The sequence below is a fragment of the Camelus bactrianus genome, chromosome 30 (genome assembly GCF_048773025.1).
Source record: "Camelus bactrianus isolate YW-2024 breed Bactrian camel chromosome 30, ASM4877302v1, whole genome shotgun sequence".
Taxonomy (NCBI): Eukaryota; Metazoa; Chordata; class Mammalia; order Artiodactyla; family Camelidae; genus Camelus; species Camelus bactrianus.
This window is the reverse complement of record NC_133568.1, coordinates 12,119,163-12,141,978: the sequence shown is the minus strand read 5'-3', so window position 1 is coordinate 12,141,978 and position 22,816 is coordinate 12,119,163. Positions and strand designations below refer to the sequence as shown.

The 22,816-nt window shown below is 41.2% G+C and overlaps 1 protein-coding gene and 1 long non-coding RNA gene across 2 annotated transcripts in view; one reads left to right on the top strand and one right to left on the bottom strand.

Annotated features, from left to right (window-relative positions):
- Positions 1-22,816, bottom strand: part of LOC123618652 (uncharacterized) — a 168,539-nt gene that overhangs the window by 113,728 nt on the left and 31,995 nt on the right. The window lies entirely within an intron of this gene.
- Positions 1,808-22,779, top strand: MEX3C (mex-3 RNA binding family member C). The gene is made up of 2 exons (XM_010961351.2): positions 1,808-2,955; positions 19,739-22,779. The coding sequence occupies exons 1-2, from the start codon at positions 2,214-2,216 to the stop codon at positions 20,962-20,964; spliced, it is 1,968 nt and encodes a 655-aa protein (XP_010959653.2). The 5' UTR covers positions 1,808-2,213; the 3' UTR covers positions 20,965-22,779.

The window sequence follows — 22,816 nt, the reverse complement described above, 5'->3', positions numbered from 1 at the left end:
GGGAAGAAAAAGATTACTTGTCAGTAAGTAACAAGATTCCTTCTGAAAACCCAAAATGCATACCCTGGATTAGTGTTCTCAACACTGGCTGAGCTTCAGGACAACTATGTAGTTTTTAAAAAACATGTCAAGGTTCCCACTCCAGATCTACTTAATCCCAATATCCAGAGTTTGCCTTTTCCTGCTCTGCATTTACCATTTTTAAAAGCCCTTCTTAACTTTGATGTACAGCCAGGGTTGAAACCACTGCTCCAAAGGCTAGTGCTACACATGAGTTGTCAGAGAAGCAACACACAGGGTTAATATGAGGATTAGGGAAACAGTGGCATAACAGGATACGTTGGTGTTAGCTAAAATTCTCTATGCCTTTGATTGGAGAGTTGGGGTAAATTGAAGTAGGACTGTGCACATGGCCATAAGGGCAAAAAAAAGAGAAACAGAAAACGTAGTTCAGCCTTCTCTTGGACTACTGTCTTTGTAACATCCTAGACAATTTAGAAAAGTAGGTACTCAAATCCATGCATAAGAAACAAGTTTGAGGCAGCAAGATATAACAAATCCAATACAGAAAGGATCTCAAGTTATAATTCAAAAATCAAAAGGTCTACGGCTACTAGTAGTTACTGCGCAGTTGAAATACAGCTAGTGTGAAGCAAACTGAACTGAGATATCGTAGTGTAAAATACACACCATTTTCAGACTTAGCATGAAAAAATTATAAACATACCAATAATTGTATACCGACTGCATGCTGAAATGATAATATTTTGAATATTATGAACTCAGTGTATTCATTCAAACTGTTTTTAATGGGGACACTAGAAATCTTAAAATTACATTACGGTTGCTCGGATTCTGTCTCCATAGGGCAATGCTGGTGATTTAAGCCTAACGTGGGGAGACTGCTTGGCACTAAAGGGGCGAAGGGAAGGGAGAGCTTGAGGAGGGAAGTGATGGTAGTCAGCGCCTAAGGTAAAGGAAAGTAATAGGCCTTGTTTGTAACAAGTCATTTAAAAATAAATCCCTATAAAAGATAGTTACTGTGTGGGATCACCCGGACAATACTGTGGGAAGAACGTCTTGGAGCAGGAAACGATTAATTTCCTTGAAAAGCCCCCAAGAACTTAAGTTCAGCTTTTAAGGCTCCCGATGCAACCCACCGGCCTCGCACTGGAAGCCGGGCCAGCTGGGCGTGGGAAGGGCCCTGCCCGGAGGGAGGAACATTCCGGGGTTGTGCGGGGAAGGCCCAGGAGCCACGCGGCTCAGGAAACCACCCCCGCGGCTGGATAGGACACCTCACTGACCCCTCCTTGGATGACTCTCCCTAGGCCCTTACCCTGAAAGAGGGAAATTTCTCCCACAACGCCCTCCGGGCCCACGCCTACGCTACACTCCAAGGCCGCTCCCACTGTGCGCCAGAAGACCCCACCCAGGTGGGCAAGAGGGACGCCGAGAACCGAAGAAACCCAGGTGTGTGCTTCCACTGCACGCGCCTGCGCTAAAACCCCTACTCCGCCCCCTTGTTTCAGCCTCTGCTACCGCGCCTTAGTCCTCCCTCCTTTTCCCCGCCCCTACCTGTGTACGTCACAAGAAATGACGTGTAAAGCGAACAATCACAGTCCCTCTCCTCATGAGCCAGTAGGGAAAGGGGAGGGAGGGGTGGGGGCAGAGGACGGAAGGAGCTGGCTTGGGGCCTGGCTCATCCCGGTCACCCAATCAGAGAGCCCTGGGGCGGGGCCCGAGAAGAGGGTGGGGGGTGGGGCTAGGGAAAGGAGTAAGAAGGCTGCGGGGAGGAGAGGGCGGGCTCCCAGAGATTAAAAGCGGCCAATCAGAGCGCGCCGGCTTCTTTCGGAGAGCGGCGTGGGGCGTCGCCGCCGCCGCCGCGCGCGCCGGGGGCTGGTTAAGGCCATGAAACAAAAGAAACCCTGAGAGGGGAGCCGCTGCCACCTCCACCAGCCCGCCCCGCTTTCGTCCCCACCCACCCACCTAGTTACCTATCTCTGCCTTCTTCCCCTGCTCCTCCACCCCGCCCTCTCCGGCCTCCGGGCGGCCCTGGCGCTCCTCGACCCGGGTTGTGAGCCCCGCCGCCTCCCCAGAGGAAAGGTGTTTGTGCGCTGAGCAGGGCCGGGGCCCTGTCCGCCATGGGGCTCGCCGCCCGCCGCGCCTGACCCGGCCGCCGCCGCCGCCGCCGCCATTGACAGCGCGCCGCCGCGATGCCCAGCGGCAGCTCCGCGGCCCTGGCCCTGGCGGCGGCCCCGGCCCCCCTGCCGCAGCCGCCCCCGCCGCCGCCGCTGCCGCCGCCGCCGCCTGCGAGTGGCCCGGAGCTCGAGGGGGACGGGCTCGTGCTAAGGGAGCGCCTGGCCGCGCTAGGCCTCGACGACCCCAGCCCGGCGGAGCCCGGCACCCCGGCGCTGCGGGCCCCGGCGGCTCAGGGCCAGACCCGGCGGGCGGCGGCGCTGTCTCCTGAGGAGCGAGCTCCATCTGGCCGGCCCGGGGTCTCGGAGGCGGCCGAGCTGGAGCTGGAGGAGGACGAGGAGGAGGAGGGGGAGGAAGCGGAGCTGGACGGAGACCTGCTGGAGGAGGAGGAGCTGGAGGAGGCAGAGGAGGAGGACCGGTCGTCTCTGCTGCTGCTGTCGCCGCCCGCGGCCGCCGCTTCCCAGACCCAGCCGATCCCGGGCGGGTCCCTGGGGTCGGTGCTGATACCCGCCGCCGGCTTCGATGCCCGGGAGGCGGCCGCGGCGGCTGCCGCGGCAGGGGTGCTCTACGGAGGGGACGATGCCCAGGGCATGATGGCGGCGATGCTGTCCCACGCCTACGGCCCCGGCGGCTGCGGGGCGGCGGCGGCCGCCCTGAACGGGGAGCAGGCGGCCCTGCTCCGGAGGAAGAGCGTCAACACCACCGAGTGCGTCCCGGTGCCCAGCTCCGAGCACGTCGCGGAGATTGTAGGTCGCCAGGGTGAGTGCGGGTGTGTGGGGAGGGTGTCCAGCTGGGCATGGCCCGGGGCGTGGGTGGGGAGACGAAAGAAACGAGCTTGGGGCAGAAAAAGCGAACCCGGCGAGTCCCCCAAGTCCACCGCCAAGGGGTCTGGGAGGAGCCGAGGGTCGACGAGATGAGAAGATGGGTCACCTTGTGAAAACCCCACGGTGTTCCACTCATTTGCACGATAAAAGGTAATAAGTTTCTCCAGCTACCCAGTCCGGCGGCGTTCACTTTACTCGGTCTGTATTCCTAACACTTGTCTGGCGTGGCACCGAAAAACCTCAGTGAGGTGGTAAAAGGTCGGTGGGTTGTGGATTCGATGTTGTGCACGGAAAGCTTCGAGATTGCAAGTTTGCGTAGCGGACTGCCTTGTAAAAGCGCTGTTTCCCTTACAGTAAGCAGCTTGTTCGGGTGAAGAAATTGACAGAAATGGAGTCTTGTAGAAAGAGCTCATTCGAGAGGGAAGGGGATGTTCAAGTGGTCGTTAACCACCACCCCCTCCGCCCCTCTGCTATTCTGAAACTTAGCTTTTGAAGAGCAGTTTGAAACTCTCTGTTGATCTTATTGTATTCCTTTTGATACATTTTTAACTTTCCAAAAGGCACATTGGCTATCTTTTAGAACACTGCAGGGCACACGATGTAGAAAAACTGGACAGTAAAGTCGTTAAGTTAAGGAAGTTTATGCGTTTATACAGTTTTCAGTAAATTCTCTTCTTCACTTGCCAGCACACCAGTACTGCAGACAGACTCCTCCCACATTGTTCAGACAAAGGACCTATGTCTCAGATTCCAGGAGTAGATTTGTGAAGGTGGGGGAAGGGGATGCCCAGAGTACCTCTGTATCCGACATTTTTAGGGAAGATCCTATGCTCTTTAGTGTAGTTTTCCCCCCCTTTACTAAGGGAGTAAATATTACCTGCAGCTGACTTATTACAATATGATTTAACCTGGTTGATGCCTCTCTCCTTACTGTTAGGTTGAGAATAGTGTTGGGGTCAAATAAAGAGAAATGATGGCGCTGCTGCTTAAATGATCTCATCTTTCCCAAGTGGTCTAAAGTACACATAAATAAGAGGTCTGTCGAAATGGTGGTTTCAAATAACAGAGTTGGCTCATTTCTTACCTCTAGGATTTTAATAAGAAAAAGCCCATCTGAAATCTGGATAAAGGAGATAGCTTATTTCAGACTGCCTGATGACTGGTACTTAAAGGCAATGTTTACAGCTGGCGCCATTCAATTGAGTTTATTCCTGTAGTTTGGTAAATTTTGCATGCCTTGTTTGGTTTTTGGTTTGATGTAGTTGTTTTGGACCCCCCACCCCCAATGCTGAAGATACTATGCCAGAAGAGAACTGTAACTTTACATAGGTTAAAATTATAATATCTCAAATTAGATATCCAGAGTGAGTTAACAGTTCAATTAAGAACATCGAGGAATTGCTACATATCACGCTTGTATTTTGCCAAGCATTGAGTTTATGGCAGCTGGGAACTTGATTCAGACCGGCTTGCTGCCCTTAAGAAGCTAACAGTCTAATAAAGCGTGGAATGGCACTAGTCTGCAGTTAAATGACACTATAGAATGTGACAAACAAAACACATATATAAGAACATCAACCCTAGAGGGCCTTGGAGAATGGATACGATTTCAGCAAATGGAGATGGAAGAAAGGCTGAGGGACAACATGAGGAGAGGTGTGGAGGAATCATCTCTAGGTATGATTGGAAAGTTGTGGGGATTTTTGTTTGTTTGTTTTGATACTTAGGGTCTGATACTTACGTGAGTGATGAAAAGGGGCTGGAAAAGTGTGTTGACGCCATACTAGGATGCCACTTCCTCAGCACAAGTTGCTTCAGTGTGCTTATGGTGATAGGTTAGGATAACAAAGGAAAAGGACACTTGGATGCCAGTTTTACTAAGGGACAAGATACTGAAATCTTTTGTATATTTAGTTTAATACAAACTTTTGTCCTCTATGTTACACCCTTTAAAGCATGATTAAAATGATCCTTCATTATGCAAACTGTTACCTTTATACAAATCCACTATTTAAAAGTAACTGATTCAGTTCAAGCTTTAATTTTTACCAAATTATAGCAATGAAATAGTCTTAAAGTTTTTCTTTTTAGGACTGTGCTTATTGGTTAATAAGAAAATGTGAATCTGTGTCTTAGGACATGAGGACAAATTGCTGACTATTCTTTTTGTGTTTAATATTTTCCCAGTTGTCAGTACTGTTAAAAGCATGTCATCATCCCCTATCTTATCTTAAGAGCAGAAAGTCTTAGCCTTTTCCTGCTCTGAACCATTCAACTACTGGATCATTGACCCCTTTGCTCCCCCCACCCCTCAGCAGCACCATAATAAAACCTGTAAAGTTATATTCCCACTCCTACAGAAAACCAGGCAACATCTAATGTTTGCATCCATTTAGCATGTGATAATTTCCGTTTTCCCTAGGTGAATAAACGGTAAATCATTTAATTTACTTTTTGCTTTGGGTGAACTAAATTTTCCTCCTTAAGATATCCATTCCTGCCATTTTATTCATTACCTGAAGTGATAATTTTCAGTTTGACATCTCTTAGTTGGTTTTGGAAATAATTATGTCACAGATGGAGACATTTGTGACTTCAGCTCTGAAGCAAAGAGTAGGACAAATGAAATTCTGAGTCACAGAGACTAGCAACTCATGTAGATGGCCTCTGGTTCCAGCGTCTTTCAAAAAAAAAAAATTTTTAAACTGCTGCTTTTGATAGTGATGAAAGTTGGCAGAGTGTTGACCTCATATTTATACTCCCCACTAGCAGATGGTTATTTGCAAATGTTAAATTGGCCCCCCTTTTATAAGCTTTGCATCTCATACCGAAATCAACATTACTATAAAATCAAGCCAGGAAATAAAGAGGCTTATTGTGGATTAAAGATGTTTTAGAATATAGACATCTAAAGTAAACCTAACAACAGATTTCAGACCTAACTTTTTTTAAAAATGTAGTACCTGAAAGACCCACTCACAGTGGTTAACAGGTTTAAATCAGCGGACTTTGTTCCAGTTTGTACAGCCATGGATAACCAGTTAGACCAAAAAGTGAATTAAAGTAGAACTCTGTACCTGTTCTTAACTACATTGTAAATAAATATGGAATGTCATAAATTCAGTTGTTTGAAAGACTTATATAACCCAAGGTTTTATATTACTGTTTAAGATTAATGTACATCTGCAACTATTTTCATTAGTGATTTATTTGATGGTATATGTGTGTTCTCTAGCCTCAGAGTCGAGAAAAGCTTTTTCTGGCTTTTTTTTGGGGGGGGGGGGTTACACTGTCAAAAAAATTTAAGCTTATACTCTATCTGAATATTTAGGAGTAACACATATGCTTATATACATTATCTGGCATGTAAACAGTTTTTAAAAGATGAGGTAAAAATGGAGATTGGAGTGTTTTGATTTTTCCCCCCCCTGCACTGGATTTTCTTGTACCCTACTTTGGCTATCCCTGAGCTAGACCTTAGAAATTTTTTGTCTTCTTTATTGAGCTATTCTGTCTCCACTGATCCCCATTGGTTGTGTATATTGTCAGTTTTTAAACAATTAATATGTTACATTGCTTAAGGTTGTTTTAAATATATCCTCGTGAAAACTTTTCCCAGTTGCTGAGAGTGGAACCACTCTTCAGGTTCTAAAAAGCAGCAGCTTGGTCTTGTACATAAATTTTCTGTTTAAGGAGAAATATACATTTCATGAGGATAACTAGTTTGAGATAATGCTAAAACACAGTGTCTTTCTTCTTACGGAGGAGGAGGGATTATTGGCATTCTTTCTGCCAGGTACTATAGCATGTGCTATTTAACGCTGCTAGATGGTTATACCCATTTTACAGATGTAGAAACTAAGGTCCTGATAGGTAATTTACTCAGATAGTGGAACTTGGATTTGGACCAGTTTGTTTGATAGTAAAGTTCTTACTCTGCATTGCTGCCTCAGTACTAAAGTATTTTGCTAGGCTTTAAAATCTAAATAATAGTTTGTATTAGCTCTGGGATTGTTGGGGAAGCATCAGTTATAATTGTTTTGCAAATGAGTGGGGGAATCTACTGCCTTTCCTTCCTACCTTATTAGCTGATGAACTATTTTGATTCACTAGGCAAGAAATGGAAAATGAAGTGGTAATTCAAGGATGTATCTTCTGCCCCCTGATAGAAATGCCACCAACCTAAAAATGATCCCAGAGAGTGAAATAATTGAGAACTAATACTATGTTAGAGATTTCCATTGAGAAAATTTTCCAACAATGTCTGTGGGTTGAAATTCTCCGTAGTTCTTACATTTTAAGTTTTCAGGGAAAAGTAGGATTTAGTTATAAGATTGTGCTTAGTGTTTTGTGGATTTGGTTTTGAATGAATTTGATATTTGTACAGAGTGATGAATTTAATGCTTTTGTTTTAAACTGTGTCTTAAACATACTTTAGAATGTATGTTTTAATATAAAAAAATATATATTGAAAACCATCCCAGTTTGCCCTTACCAGTCTCTGCTCAGCTGTGGCATATTGGAAAGAGCCAGCAATCAGAAATTAAAATTCCTAAATTCTGATTACCCGGTGCCAATAACTCACTTTGTGATTACTTTAATCACTTCAACTCCCTAGGCTTCAGATTCCTCTTCTTCAGCTGGGTATAATCATATCTACTGTACCTCTAGGGACTCTGAATTATACACAAGTTGACATATATATGAAACTGTAACTGAGAAGCACACACTACTTCTAAGTTAAATCTGAAATTAACTTGAACCACTCTATTTAATCTCATTCACCTTTTCTTGGCTTTAGCCGACAGTTCATATGTTACTGTGTTCTTCTAATGTGAGAACTAGAACCAACCGATGTCTGAATGCCAGGCAGACACGTGGCACTTCTGTCCAGATAGGCTTAAATGATGCTGTGAAAACAAAGAGCCCCAACATCTCAATATTAAAACAAAAAAAAAGGTTTGCTTCTTATTCACAGGGGCTCTGCTCATTTTAGTCACTCAGGGTCATAGGCCTGCAAAGCAGCCACCATCTCAAGTGTTGCCTGGTCTTCCCCTGTGAAAGAGGGGTGAGGCAGTGGCATAGCACAGACTGGTCTTCAGATGTCAGACTGGAAGTAGTAATCACATCTGCTCGTATTTCATTAATCGGAGCAAGTCATCTGGCCACACCTTTCTTCAAGTGGATGAGAAATTGCATTACAACCATGTGCTCACAGGAGAGAACCAGAATATTCATGAACAGCCATGACTACCACTGTATTTTATAATCTGTGGGATTGTTACAGAAGTTTAAAATGTGATTTATGCCATACAGAATTTGTAATTTAAATTCAAAATGAAAAAAAACAGGTAATATTCATAAGATACTAAATAGAAAGTGTATTTGCAGTTTAAAAATGCCTTTAGGAAACTCCACATAGATTATGGATAATCTGTTTTAAAACCCCATTGATCTTTAGGTGATTCTAACGTGATATGTTTTTTATTAAAATTCATCTTAATCCTTCCCAAAGGGCTTATATACCATAATGCATGTTTACTTTAACTTTTTTCCTGTGCTACCATTAGGTACTATATAGACGTGTATATGGATTAAATCTGATATTTAAGCTTTTAAAATGATAGTCTAGTGTCAGTAAGACCAAGCCCAACCCTGTTAAATTGAATATGCATAGCCTAATGTTATTTGAATACTTTGTCTTTATTCCGTGACTGATTTTGAGAATTTGAAGTTACATTGCATAGAACCTCTTTTCATGCCAGTGTTTGGGATTTAAGAACAATTCCTGTGGGTGTGGCTTGTTGCCTTTGTCTGTTAAGCAAAAACTGCAGTTGATTGAATGCAGGGAGGCCTGATTTGACCACAAGTAAAGTTGTCATGAAATAGTAAGACTAGGCCTTAAAATAATACAGAAAATTATTTCATGAACTGCAGAAGTAGTAGAAGATAAGCATAAAGTCTTTTTGTCTTAAACATGATTAGAGGAGAACAGGGAGGGAATAGTTCCAGACAACTTAGAAATCTCCTCAAAAGGTTACCAGCGTAAAGTGTTTGCCCTGTAGGCTGACCTTTCTATACTGTCCCCCTTTCTGTACCACTCTCCCCTCCCCTTTGGCTCATCTTCTGCCTTTCCACTAGTACCTGCAGGAAAGGATACTGAACTTAAGAGTTAGAAAACTTGTTAGAGACCTGGTTTCACCATTTGTTGCCTGTGACAGTGGACAAATCACTTAACCCCACTGAGTCTGTTTCCTCTTGTGGGAAGAAAAAACTTCTTCCATCCACTTGTTCTTCCTGGCCTCCCCCTCACCCCTCATTGGTCAGGTCACAGTTTGAGAAGGTGTCATTAGTACAAATTCACTGTACAGTTAAAAGTATAGAGATAATATATATGAGGCAGGGTAAAGTTTATACATTTTTTTTATTGCTAGATTTGTACTCTGAGCAAATGCTAGTTGAAGCCCCAAATTGTCACTTTAGTAACTTTTTATACTAGGGTATATATGCTACTAGTTAATGATATCCTTTTTTTTTTTAATTTACAGTGTCTTAAAATTTATTTAAAATCGGAACTTTTTAAATGTATTTCCTGGTAAAGAGCTAAGCTAGTCTGTAGTCTGGAAAAGAATCATTTACAGATGAATCTGATTCCACTGTATGGTATCTAAACAGGTAATTCTAAGGTTTCGCCTCTAAAAGGCATGAACCTAATTTTAAAATCCCCAGCTAGGAAAATTGTTCTGCCTTTCATCTCTAATTTACACCTTTTTCTGGGTGTCACAGCTTTAGTGAAAGGCCAAATATGAGCCTTTTTTAATTAAGTATTTCGATCCTCTTGTCTAAACTAAGTGAAAAAGGAGGAGGGAGGATTTTAAATATAGTTTGACCTCCATTTTTAAAGATATTAAAGTAAAAAATATGCAAGGACTTCTCCACTTCTAAGAATCAACTAGGAAAATAAGACAGGTTGAGAATATGGTGTATGTAGGGAATGGGGTATTTAAGAGTCATTAATTTATAACTTTGGGCAAAGTGTTGGGTTTTCTTCACGTATAAAATGAGACTGAACTAGATTATCTCTTGTAGCTGTTACATTCTGATTTTTGTCCAGAAAGGGTTCCTAAAATCATGTAAAAGTAAATCAGTTTTCAGATTACCAATTAGATTGACTTCAGCATACCTCCTCCCAGTTTTGTAAAGTAGCTTTTAACATGCTTTTCACAGTCTAAATGTAAGTTTTGTCTTTAGGAGATAAGTAGGATATAAATTCTTTAAATGTTTTTAACTTCCCTATAGAAAATTGATTCATTTGATTTTTTTTTAAGTAATGAACATTAAAATGTGTCAGACAGTATGCCATTCCATTTGATCCATTCCTGTTTCCATCATACAGATAAAGAAACAGATCTGTGGAGACATAAGTAACTTTTTCAGGGTCTCAAGCTAATAGAATTGGAGACTTCAATTCTCAGTAAGTGGTAGAGCAAGGATATAAAAGACACTACCAACCAGATGTTTTCGAACTAGATGGAAGTGGTGTTTGCACAACACTGAATATACTGAATGCCACTGAATTGTTCATTTTGAAAAATGGTTAATTTCTAGACTGAATTTCACCTCAGTAAGTTATTTAAATAAATAAATAATGAAATGCCCTCCCAAAATAAACTGTTGAGGGCACAAAGATGAATAAACACAGTATTCATAATTAAAAAAAAAAAGAAAATGACAGATCACTATCTGTACATGAACATGTGTAGATAACCAAATCTTTGTGGTGCTTGAAGTTTGTGAAAGTCAGTGAGGGCAGAACTGAATCTGTCATTTCTACTTCCTTGATGTCACTTAAAGTATCTGAAACAAAGCAGATACTTGCTGTTTGAACTGAACTGAACTGCTGGATTAGAAACTTGCTATTTTATTATTATTTTAGTTTTCACATTTTGGTAATTGGGGTTTTCTTCTCTTTTGCCTTTATCTCTAACCCTTTAACTGAGGAGCCAGTCAACCTAAGTTGTCTAGATCTTTTGTTTTAAAGGCAGTAAATGTTCATATGAATACTGATAATGAGTAAAACTAAAATCACATAAATGAAGCTGTTTGAAATGTCATAGTAATGCCTAGAGTGAAACACTATTCTTAACAGAAAATTTCAGAGAATTCTGAGTAGAGTTACAAGAAGGACTCTTGAACCCTATAAAGGAAAGCTATTTCTATATTATGCATTTAGGAATCCATTGTATTGCTAATTTATACTGTATTTAAGTGGATTAAGTTGTATGCATAAGTAACACACTCTAGTTGGGAATTAGCTGATACTCATCAGTCTTTGAAGCTATAATACTGAAAAATTGAGTCCTTATAAAATTAAAGGAGTTTTGATTAGTCTGTCTAGCTATTCTAAGCGAAAAGGACCTTATTTATATGTAAAATCATTAAATAATATGACCCCCCCATTAATTTAATACATTATGAAATATACACATGAAATAATGTTTCTCTAACACTTCTAGAGAAAAATGGTATGTAGTGAGAGGAGTATGGAATTGAGACAACTCGTGTTTGAGATCTGACTTTGCAGTTGGTAGATCTCTAAGCTCTCTGTTATTTCAAAGCCAAGCCTACTGGCTCGGTTTATTCATGTGGGGTAGTGGGAGTTAGGTGGCCTAAAAAGCTATCCTTTACTGAGCACCTAGTTGAATAACAGGCTTGGTAATAAGTGTTCTTAATACATTATTTCATTTAATCATTGCAACAACCAAGTGAGAGGAATATCTGTAATTATAGTTCCTCACCCATAAAGGAGAGGTTTAGTGACCTGTTAGAGCTCACAAAGCTGGTTAGTGATGGTCTGTCCAAAGTCTTGTGTTCTCAACTATTACTCAGCCTACTTTTCTTGGGGAAAAGAAGAATACATACATGCATGTGAGATATGGTAGTATCTGATTGTCCCTAGTGCTTTTTAGACTTCAGAAAGAAGTGATTTTGTATTTCCTAGAAGAGGGACTTGGTCAAAAAAGAAAAGCATTGGAAAGGACCTTGAGGTTGAATGACCTAACATTAAACCATAAGTGAGCTGGTGGTAGATTAGAGGCCAGTCCTGCAGATAATCAGGTTTTTGCTCCTTACATTGTTTCTTTTAAACGAAACCTTCTAAGATTAAGTGGTAGCTGTGACAGTAGGAGTCATAGCTCTGTTTGTATTATTCTTGAGTTCTTAGATCCTTTCACATGACAGTCTCATCTTTTCCAAATGGCCACGTTTGTTAGTCAGAAACTGTTATTCAGAAGATGGGGGAGAAGTACTAGGAGAATTTTCCCGTTATTTAAGGGAGATATCTGAGCGGAAATAGAAGAGGAACAAGGCATGTTTAGGAGATGATAAAGTCTGGGAGAAGGATGGATTAGGGGTAGAGGGGGAGACAATTTTAAAATCAAGCCAAGAGTTCTAATTTTCTCACAGGTAAAAAGAACTCAAGGAGTTTCACTCTCTCTCCTCATTTTTATTAAAGTGTGTGTGTGTGTGTGTATGTGAGTGTGTGCGTGCACGCACATGCGCACACTGATTTCTCTCTTAAAACAAAACCACTGGGGGAGAATTTTTGAAGAAGGTATACCCCAGGGATGACCCAAAGTGGAAATATACACAGTTCTGGTTTGTGTTCGTATTTTACCTTTCTCAAGTTGCCTTATACATGTAGCTAATTTATTCAACAAGTGGAAAATACAATGAATTTAATTTCTGGAGAACAGAATCCTCTCAAAAATCAGCAATGCTTCACATAACATTTGGGTCTCCTTTCTTTAGAAAACAAAACAAATTCTTTGCACCTGAAAAATAGTTTGAACTCCCTTGCCTGACACTGAAGACCACCTCCCCATGTAGCCTGCTCCCCTGGCATCCTCCCCTCCAGCCACTTAAAGCTCCCCCTGAACTGAGCCAGGTGTGGTCTCCTGGCTGCCTTCTTGGACTCTTGATTCCTGCTTTGGCACTTGCAGTTCCCTCTGCTCTCCTTCCCACCTGGCACAACCACTTTCTTCAAGCCTAAGTTCAGATGTCTTTGAAACTTCCTTTCATTTACTGTAAACAGTAAAGTCCTGTCCTTTTCTATGCTCCCACTGCTTTGTATGTCTATTTTCATTAAAGCAGTTAACTTAGATCAGTATTGTTTGCATGACTGTTTCCTTTCTAGACTGTGAGCTCCTTGAGAACAGAAATTATAATGGTTGCTGTATTTCAGCTGGAATTAGCACCTGTACCTTTATAGGGAATTTAATACTTGAATGGATAAGTTCAGGTACGAGGCTGGTCTTTTTCTCATACTTGGTGAATGTCCTTGGGCTGGAGAAGGAGTGGTATAGCTGGTCAAAGTCCTTAGGACAAGTGGAGGCCAGCTTTTACTTGTATGTCTCTTACCAAATCACCCACCTCTTGACAGAAACACCCTGCCTTTGTCAACACCCTGGCTTATTTAGTTCTTTTCTACCTATTTTGATTTTTAGCTCTATCCCTCACCTTACACCAGGGCCTGTGATCCCCAAACTTTTCTTGACCCCCTTCTATGTAGCTACTGCCCTGGGCATTGGGTCACTATTCCTAGGTTAGGGCTTAAAATTTTTGTGAACCAAATACATTCCTTTGTTTAAAAACCAGGGACTTGGTAAAATGAGGAAATAATTGGAGGAAGGGAAAATGGTGGTGTGGTAGGCAGACTAAACCCCCTTCCCCTGAAAATGCCTATACCCTACATCCTGGAAACTGAGTATGTAGGATTATGGACCTTGAGATGGGGAGGTTGAGGTCATCTGGGTGGGCCCGGTGTAATAACAGGAGTCCTTTAAAGCAGAAAAACTTAACTAGCTGAGCAGATATGAGAAGAGGAGCAATTTTTGAAGCATGAGAAGGATTCAGCCTCCACTGCTGGCTCTGAAGATGGAGGGACAGGGTTATAAGCCATGTTGGTGGCCTCTAGAATCTGGAAATGGCCTTCAGTGGACAGTCAGCAAGGAAGCAGGGAGCTCAGTCCTATGATTGTAAGCAACTAAATTCTGCCAGTAACCTGAATGAGCAAGGAAATAGATTCTCCCCTGGAGCTGCCAGAAGGAACAGAGCCCTGCAAACACCTTGATTTTAGCCCTATTGAGCACCATGACAGACTTCTGACCTACAGAACTATAAAATAACAGATTTGTGAGGTTGAAGCTACTGTGTGCGGTAACTTGTTATGGCAGCATTAGAAAACTAAGGCAGATACTAAGGAAAATTAACAGAAAAAAATTTCTGGGTTGAGGCCTCCATTTTCCTTCTAGCTCTCAGCTCCTAGAGGCCACCTGCAGTTCCCTGCCATGAGGGCTCCGAGGGCAGGTCACAGCGTAGAGTGTTTGCTTTCTTCCAGGCTAGCCAGAGTACATCAGACTACTTCTGAGACCAGCTGGGGAAAACTCTTTTAAAGGACTCGTGATTAGGTCACGCCCACCCAGGTAATCTGGATAATTTTCCTATTTTAAGGTGAATTGATTTGGACTGTAATTATATCCATATTGCTGACTGTAATTAATTCTACGTCTGGTTAAGTACATCGTTCCACATGTTTCATGGAATTAGAAGGTGGCCCTAAAGTGGTTTTAAGCTTTTCTGACTGTGGCACCCCACTCCTCCCCTAGCAAAACATTTTACCTTGCAACCAATAGCATATATATTTCACTAAAACATTTGGAACCTATTAAAGTGATATTGGAAACCATGGTTTGAGAAACACTGAAGATAGCATTTCAACTCCTTTTCTTCCTTCCAGCTCCTCTCCCAGCAGCAGCAGACCTCTCCCTCTTAATTGCCAAGGAGCTGCTGGTGGGAGAGGCTCCCTTTACCCTGGAGAAGCAGGACTGAACCTTGACTGTACCAGGGAGTGAGACGACCAGATTTCTGGCTGCTGCTGAAGTGTTATAAGGTGAAACACAGCCCGAGCTACCGTGATAGAGAAAGGGGAAATGGGTTCCTACACAAGGGAAGTAAGTTGGAGATTATTTGGGGAATTTACTTCCAAATCAAAATAAAATTACAACTAGGAAAATCATAAGTGTTATCCTATCTCTCAATCTCCACACAGTCTGATAACACAGCTTGCTATATGTTGTTTTTTATTTGTAGCTGTAAGAAAACAATTGTTAGTCCTTACCTCTTGTACTTAAAAGACAGTTATGATCACTTACCCTGCTGTTCATAAATGTTTTAAAAATGTCAGCCAAAATTTTGACTGATATGTTAAGTGTAATAAAATGTGTCACTTCATAGCAGATTTTTTAAAATCTTCTAATCACTTCTTTGAAAAACTAATGCATTTGTATGGTTCAGAATATATTTAAAAATTTAAATGTACAAGGAAAATTAAGTCTCACTCCTCCCCTGTCCACCTGAGTCAACCAGTTTCATGACTGCACAGTATTTCCTTATATAGCTGTACCAGCCTCACACTGCTACAGACAGTAATATAATGCAGAGGTCATTTGCACCTGCACAAGTGTGCGTACAGATGCGGTTCTACCAGTGGGATTGTAGGGACAGACACGTGCAGTTGTAATTTCAGTGGATATTGCACACTGCCCTTGAGCTGTTTATCTCTCAGCAGCTAAATGTGAGGTCCTCTTCCCCATTTTGATATTTGTTTTTGATATTTGACAGTCTTATAGGTGGAAAACACCTCAGTTCACATGAAAATGGGAATTTTCATGTTCAAAGACATTTATATATTTTCTGTGAGCTTTCTTTTACCTGTTTTTTTCTGTTGGGTTTTGGTGTTTTGATACATAGTGTATGGGTATGTGTTTAAGAGAATGTGATGTGAGTTGTAAATAATTTTTTTACCTTGTTTTCGGTGACTTGCCACGCAGCAATTTTTTTAAAGTGCAGTCTAATTTATCCAGAACCTTTGTGGCTTCTGAGTTTTGTGCTACTCTGAGATTATAAATTTTTCCATGGTTTTTAAAAAATCTTCGCATTTTCAAATGGAAAATAAATCTAAAATACTCTAGAAAACTTCTTACCTCCACCACCTGCAAAATAATAAAGCTAGTCTTCTGATTTTCTCCTTTAGTTTGTGTCATCAGTTTAGAACTCTGCCTATTTAAGTTGTCCCCAGCTTTATAATGTATATGTATTCCAGAAACCATGTGTTGGTTGTTTGGTATTCATAATATGTATGTTCCTATAGAAATAGTATGATCGAAGAGGTTTCCTATAGTCCGAATCTGAGTTTAGGCTACAGTGTTTTAAGCTGCCTTAGAAAATTTAGGAGCGAGAAGAAGTACTTCTGTCTGGCAGTGGCGTAAAAGGGGTTGGCTTTGCTGTCTTCTGGCTTCCTGTTTCCCTGATCTACAAAACCTAAGCACATGACCCTTTGGGGCAGGGTAGGCCTATCTTATGCCCTTATCTCAGAAGTGGTCCAAGCTCCACCCATGGCATATTTTCTTTCTTTTAGGAATATTTTCTTAGTTAATAATTCACCTACTAGGCATTAAACAAAAAGTGTTCTAAGTTGCAACTGATGGTTGCTTATAATCTCAGAAGCATTTAGAGAGGTTTCTTAATTTAGCTTTCTAATGTTCATTATAGTAAGGGTGGAGAGGGGCCAACCCTAGACTCTCAGGCTAACTCTCCCTTTGCCCTATTATAATAGAAGTTCCCTGGTGTTTTTCTGCAGGATGTTAAGTACCCTCTTTGTTAGGAATGTGATTCTAGCAGACTGCCTTCTTAAGTTGTAGCCCAGAGTATAAACTCATGTATCCAAATATTGACAGTAAGTCTCCTGAGTGTACAGTAAGAACAGTTGTTCATACCACCTCTTTCAGACCTGAGGTATCTCCATTGGTCACATATTGGTCAATAGAAAGCGACTGCAGTTCTCAGCTTCAGTCAACACCTGTGCTGACTGAGAGAGTTTCCTAGAGATTCAGCCTGTATAAATGATAAGTAGATATGGAAGTTTTACTGTTCTGGTTTTCCAATCCACTTTCTATTGTGGGGCAAAAGCAGATATAGATTTTCCTATACTCAGAAGCTATACTGTCGATTTAATCTTGTAGTTCATTGTAGGTATAAACTTGTAGCAGCACTGTATAATAAAAAACTTTACTGTTTCACAATAGCATAAATTTGACTCATTGTAGTAATTTCTTGATAGCCCCAAAGCTTCCCCCTCCCCTCAGCCCTTACCTCAGCCAGTTATTTGCTTTCCTGGCAGTTTTGCTTTTAGCTACACACCTCCCCTCTGGTCTTCTCAAATGAATATACCTTCAGATAAGAGTAAACCTGGCTCTAAAAGTGTTTTCATGATAGGTACCTAAGATCCAGCAGGAAGAAAGCTGCCATTTCTTTATAAGTTCTGCAGCTTCTTGGAAGGGGGAACAGGATCTTCATTTGTAGTTCAGATCCCAAAGTTGAATGATAGGTTGAGTAAAGTTCCATTGAATATGCTGTAATTGAAGTTAGCATAATCAACTCCCTTCAACAAGGCTAGATTAGCAGTATGGTGCCAGAGTATGAAAGTCCAAGGAAGCTCTGCAAAAAAAGCAAAGCAGTATGTTTAAGAAAGGCCCACTGTTCTTATATAGGAAAACAGTGGTCTTCGTTTCAACAAATGTTATTTGGCCACCCCATGGCATACACTTAAGCCAGCTGCGAAGGGAGAATGCTTAGGAAGGGCACACAGACCAGGCGTCAGGGAGAGGAAGCTTCATAGAGATTGAAACATCTAAACTAAAATCTGAAGGGCTACCAGGAGTTAAGCAGAGCTGGTAGTAAAGGGGCAAGGGCAAAGGAACATTCTGGTCATGGTAGTAAGGGAGCATGGACAGGAGTGAAACATGGTGGGAGCACACTGCAGCATTTAAGAAGTGAGGATGGGGAAAGGAGAGTGGGACAGAGACAAGGCTTAGGGAGAGGCAATCAGGTACTGGGTAAAGAGGGACCTCGTGTGTGCCACATTGTTTGGACTTTATCCTTATGGTGAAAGGGAGCCATTAAAACAGTTTATGCGAAGAAGTGATGATGTGATCTGTGCTTTGTTCAGAAAGCATCATCTGCCTACAGTGACTATAGAGGATGGACTGGAGGCAGGAGCCCTGTTTGGTGAGGGTGGAGGGGACTACTGCAGTTACACCGGTTGGAAGTAATGTCTGGGAAGAATTAGTTATTGTACGTTATAGATTTGTTGGGGGCCAATAAAGGTTTCAGAAAGAGAGCTGCCCAGATTGAGACACGTCTTCAGTAGCACCTAGCTTCTTTATTTTGAGGAGCTGGGAATCATATGATATATTCATTAGAAGAAATCTTTTCTGGCAGGCTTCACGATGAGCTCTTTGAAAAGTATAACCCTAGAGTTGTATGCCTTAGTTGTATGTTTGACATTTTAAGTTACCGCTTGAAGCCCTCTAATCTTACACGGTTGGCGCTAGTAATGGGTGATTACTCCAAAAAGTAAACATAGGTGGTTATGCATACGTGTCTTAGATTATTTTATTTAACTTAAATATACTTAGGATTTAGGGCCAAAGCCTTTTATTTGAGAATTGGTCTGCCAGCCAGAGTAGTCCTTCAATAAAACCATATCCAACACCCATATTCTACATAATTTCCGGTTTGTTTATTTTGAATTTAGCAAGAACTTTACAGTGAGTACAGAGTTATTCTATGTTAGTTTGACTGCAGGATTTTACAGTTGTCTCACCCATGGTTCAACTGCATTTTTTTCTTTAAGGTATTCATCTTTATTGGAATTTTAAAAAATCAATTTTCATACAACTTCAGCGTCTTTTTGCATTCATGTCATTGGTTTATGTAATAGTTAATTTAGTTAACACATGAGTACAACTAGAATAAACAAATATGGGAATAAACACAATTGATTCTTTGTGTGCTTAAAATCCAACTGATGGAACAAGAGTGAGATGACCTTGCTTTGAGCATTTTGTTGTCATCAATTGAGTTTTACGGGGAAAGAGTAATAATGTTAAGGTAAAATGATAAGTAAGTAAAAGTTGAAGAACTTCTGTCATGTAGTATAGTTGTGAGAAATTTGAAGTTCTTGGACTAACAAACACTAGATTTTGAAGTCAGACTAGGTTTAACTCTGGCTCTGCCACTTACTAGCTGTGTAAACTTGGACAAGTTATACAATTTTCCTGCGCTTTATTTTCCTTAGTAATAAAAGGAGTGTAATAGTCTAGTTCTTAGGGTTGTTGTGTAGGTTAAATAAGACAGTGGATATTAAGTGTGTCACGTGTACATTAATAGCTTTTCTTTGCCACCAGTGCCCTGCAAGGTGATAAACTATTAGTGTTCTGTACGTCAGACCTAGTCACAGTGTTGCTGGCCTATACAGAGTATTTCGTGCATCATTTGCAACGACTGATAGCAGGAGGGAGAAGACGATAAGCCTGACCTCTGAGTTAAAGACCTCCAGTAGAGGTGTCACCTCTTCCCAAATGAGAGCTCACTGAGAAAGTACACCTCAGGAGCTAGGAGCCTCAGTGGAATGAGGAAAGCTTTATCATTACGTAGCGATAAGTTTTTGTAATGAAGAAAAAAATCTTAAAGCTTAACGTGATGGGGGGGACTGCCCAGAAGCAGACTCTGAGCTTGAAAAGAGCTTCCTGTCACTAGTCTTGATCAATATTGTTGAAGTGGATGTTGAGTCTTATGAAATATGTTTTTTCTAACAGGTTGTAAAATTAAAGCGCTGAGAGCCAAGACGAACACGTATATCAAGACACCTGTTCGTGGTGAAGAGCCCATTTTTGTTGTCACTGGGCGGAAAGAAGATGTTGCCATGGCCAAAAGAGAAATCCTTTCTGCTGCAGAGCACTTCTCCATGATTCGTGCATCTCGAAACAAAAATGGCCCTGCTCTGGGAGGGCTGTCATGCAGTCCTAATCTGCCTGGTCAAACCACCGTTCAAGTCAGGGTCCCCTATCGTGTGGTAGGGTTAGTAGTTGGACCCAAAGGAGCAACTATTAAAAGAATTCAGCAGCAGACCCACACATACATAGTAACTCCAAGCAGAGATAAGGAGCCTGTCTTTGAAGTGACGGGGATGCCCGAGAATGTTGACCGAGCACGAGAAGAAATAGAAATGCATATTGCCATGCGCACGGGAAACTATATCGAGCTCAATGAAGAGAATGATTTCCATTACAACGGTACTGATGTCAGCTTTGAAGGCGGCACTCTCGGCTCTGCGTGGCTCTCCTCCAATCCGGTTCCTCCTAGCCGCGCCAGAATGATATCCAATTACCGAAACGATAGTTCCAGTTCTCTGGGAAGTGGTTCCACAGATTCCTACTTTGGAAGCAATAGGCTGGCTGACTTTAGTCCGACAAGCCCATTTAGCACAGGAAACTTTTGGTTTGGAGACACACTACCTTCTGTGGCCTCAGAAGATCTTGCGGTTGATTCTCCTGCCTTTGACTCTTTACCAACATCTGCTCAAACTATCTGGACTCCGTTTGAACCAGTTAACCCACTCTCTGGCTTTGGGAGTGATCCTCCTGGTAACATGAAGACTCAGCGTAGAGGAAGTCAGCCATCTACTCCTCGTCTGTCTCCTACATTTCCTGAGAGCATTGAACACCCACTTGCTCGGAGGGTTAGGAGCGACCCACCTAGTACAGGCAACCATGTTGGCCTTCCAATATACATCCCTGCTTTTTCTAATGGTACCAATAGTTACTCCTCTTCCAATGGTGGTTCCACCTCTAGCTCACCTCCAGAATCAAGACGGAAGCACGACTGTGTGATCTGCTTTGAGAACGAAGTTATTGCTGCCCTAGTTCCATGTGGCCACAACCTCTTCTGCATGGAATGTGCCAACAAGATATGTGAAAAGAGAACGCCATCATGTCCAGTTTGCCAGACAGCTGTTACTCAGGCAATCCAAATTCACTCTTAACTATATATATATACATACATAAATACTATATCTCTATATGGACTCGTAAAGGCATGGGTATAATGGTACCCCCAGTAAACTTCCTAATGAATTCTTATGACTGTTATCAGGCTTTATTGGGATTAGGCTAAAGTTGTTAGTAAACTTATAAAAGGCTGCTATGGTAACACTAAACCTAAGTGGTCTCTTGTCTATTAGTTTGGTTTGAATTATTAATACTATCCTGTAGACTCAGAGACATAGCTTGTATAAGAATTGCTAAAGCTGACGTTCAACTCGGCTGAGTGAAGATAATCATAGGTGGTGTGAACCTATGAGAAAAGTGTATACGTCTAAGATTTCAAAACGATGAGTCCCAAAGCCTAACCACATTAAGAGTTTATGGAGGGTACTTGGCATTACAGATGATTCAGACACTTCCAGTGCTGCCTTCTTTACACTGCCAGTTTTGACAAAACAGGTTTGTTTGTTTTTTATTTTACAACAACTTATGCCTAATTCTGCAGGATTGCAAGTAACTTTTTAATGCATTGTGATTACTTATTGGTAATAATAGGGCTGATGGCAGTTTACTCCATCACTGGTTATAATTTGGGACACAAACTGCTACATTGACCTTCATCTCGCCCAGTGCTCACGGCTGGTATGATCAGTGGATCAGGAATGCAATTGTGTCGATTGTGAATTCCCACCCATTGCCTCCCTCGGTGAATCTGGAAATGGCCACCTGGGTTTTTTCATTTCAGGAAGGGCTTTGGGATGCACCTATATTGGCTAATAATTGAGGATGCGAACATTCCATTCATTAGTCTGATCAAGCTATTGATTAATTTTTAGACTATAGATCAAAATGTGAAACATTTTATGTTCAATCCATATTTGTCTTGCACATTATAAATATATTTTTATTTTTAGTAATTTAGGGGAGGGGGGAGGGGGAGAGGGATAATGATGCCCTTAGCGTAATTCACAGAAGCAGCTGTGACGACCTCCAATCAGTTTACTTCATTTCAAAGCTATTTCCAATCACAAGGAAAGATTTAAGATACACTTTTACATTTCACCTGTGGATGTCTACGACTTCATCCTCAGTATGTTCCCAAATCTGTGCTGGCATTGAACGGACAAAATGTTATACTGGTGGGTTTTTCTACTAATTATTTTTTGAAGCGTTATTTTCCCAACACAAAAGAGCTTTTTTTCTCAGTATAACAAAATTGAAATCCTATGTGTATTGAATAGTAAATAGACAAATTTTATTTTTTATTTCCACTTGAAGAGTTACATTTCGTATAAAAGTTTACAAATAACGGTTTTTATTTTGATTTTTTCAGTATAAAAAAATTGCCTTGATGGCATATTATGATGTAATGCTAATTGCTTGTAGGATAGTTAAATGTCAGTATTGAAACCTAATCTTTATAGCTGCCATCTTGTAGATACAAACGAATGTTCACCAAGCATGTATTTTGTATTCTGTTGCATCGTACACTGCAACTAATAAGCCAAGGAATCGACATATATTAGGTGCGTGTACTGTTTCTAAAAACCACAAACTAAGAATGATAAATTATCAATATAGTTTAGTATTTGCTAATTTTACTACACTCTTTTGTTATGTATATGTAGGGAAGTGATAGGGATTATAAATTCAATTTGAGTAAAGTTTAAAACCATATATTTTATGATAAAGGGCCTTTAACTTAAGATGGCCAAAGCACTGATATTATATATTTGCTGTAAAGAGAATTATAAGAGTTTTATTTTTCTGATATTAAAAGTTACTTAATAAAGACTTGTTTCCATTAACTTGAATGTATTCTCCTTGGTGTTTTTCATGTAATCATTATTT

Bases quoted from the DNA above. Each gene is read 5' to 3' on its own strand.
- MEX3C (XM_010961351.2), top strand. From the start codon at position 2,214: ATGCCCAGCGGCAGCTCCGCGGCCCTGGCCCTGGCGGCGGCCCCGGCC. The intron at 2,956-19,738 runs GTGAGTGCGGGT...TTTTTCTAACAG, and splicing joins GGAGATTGTAGGTCGCCAGG to GTTGTAAAATTAAAGCGCTG.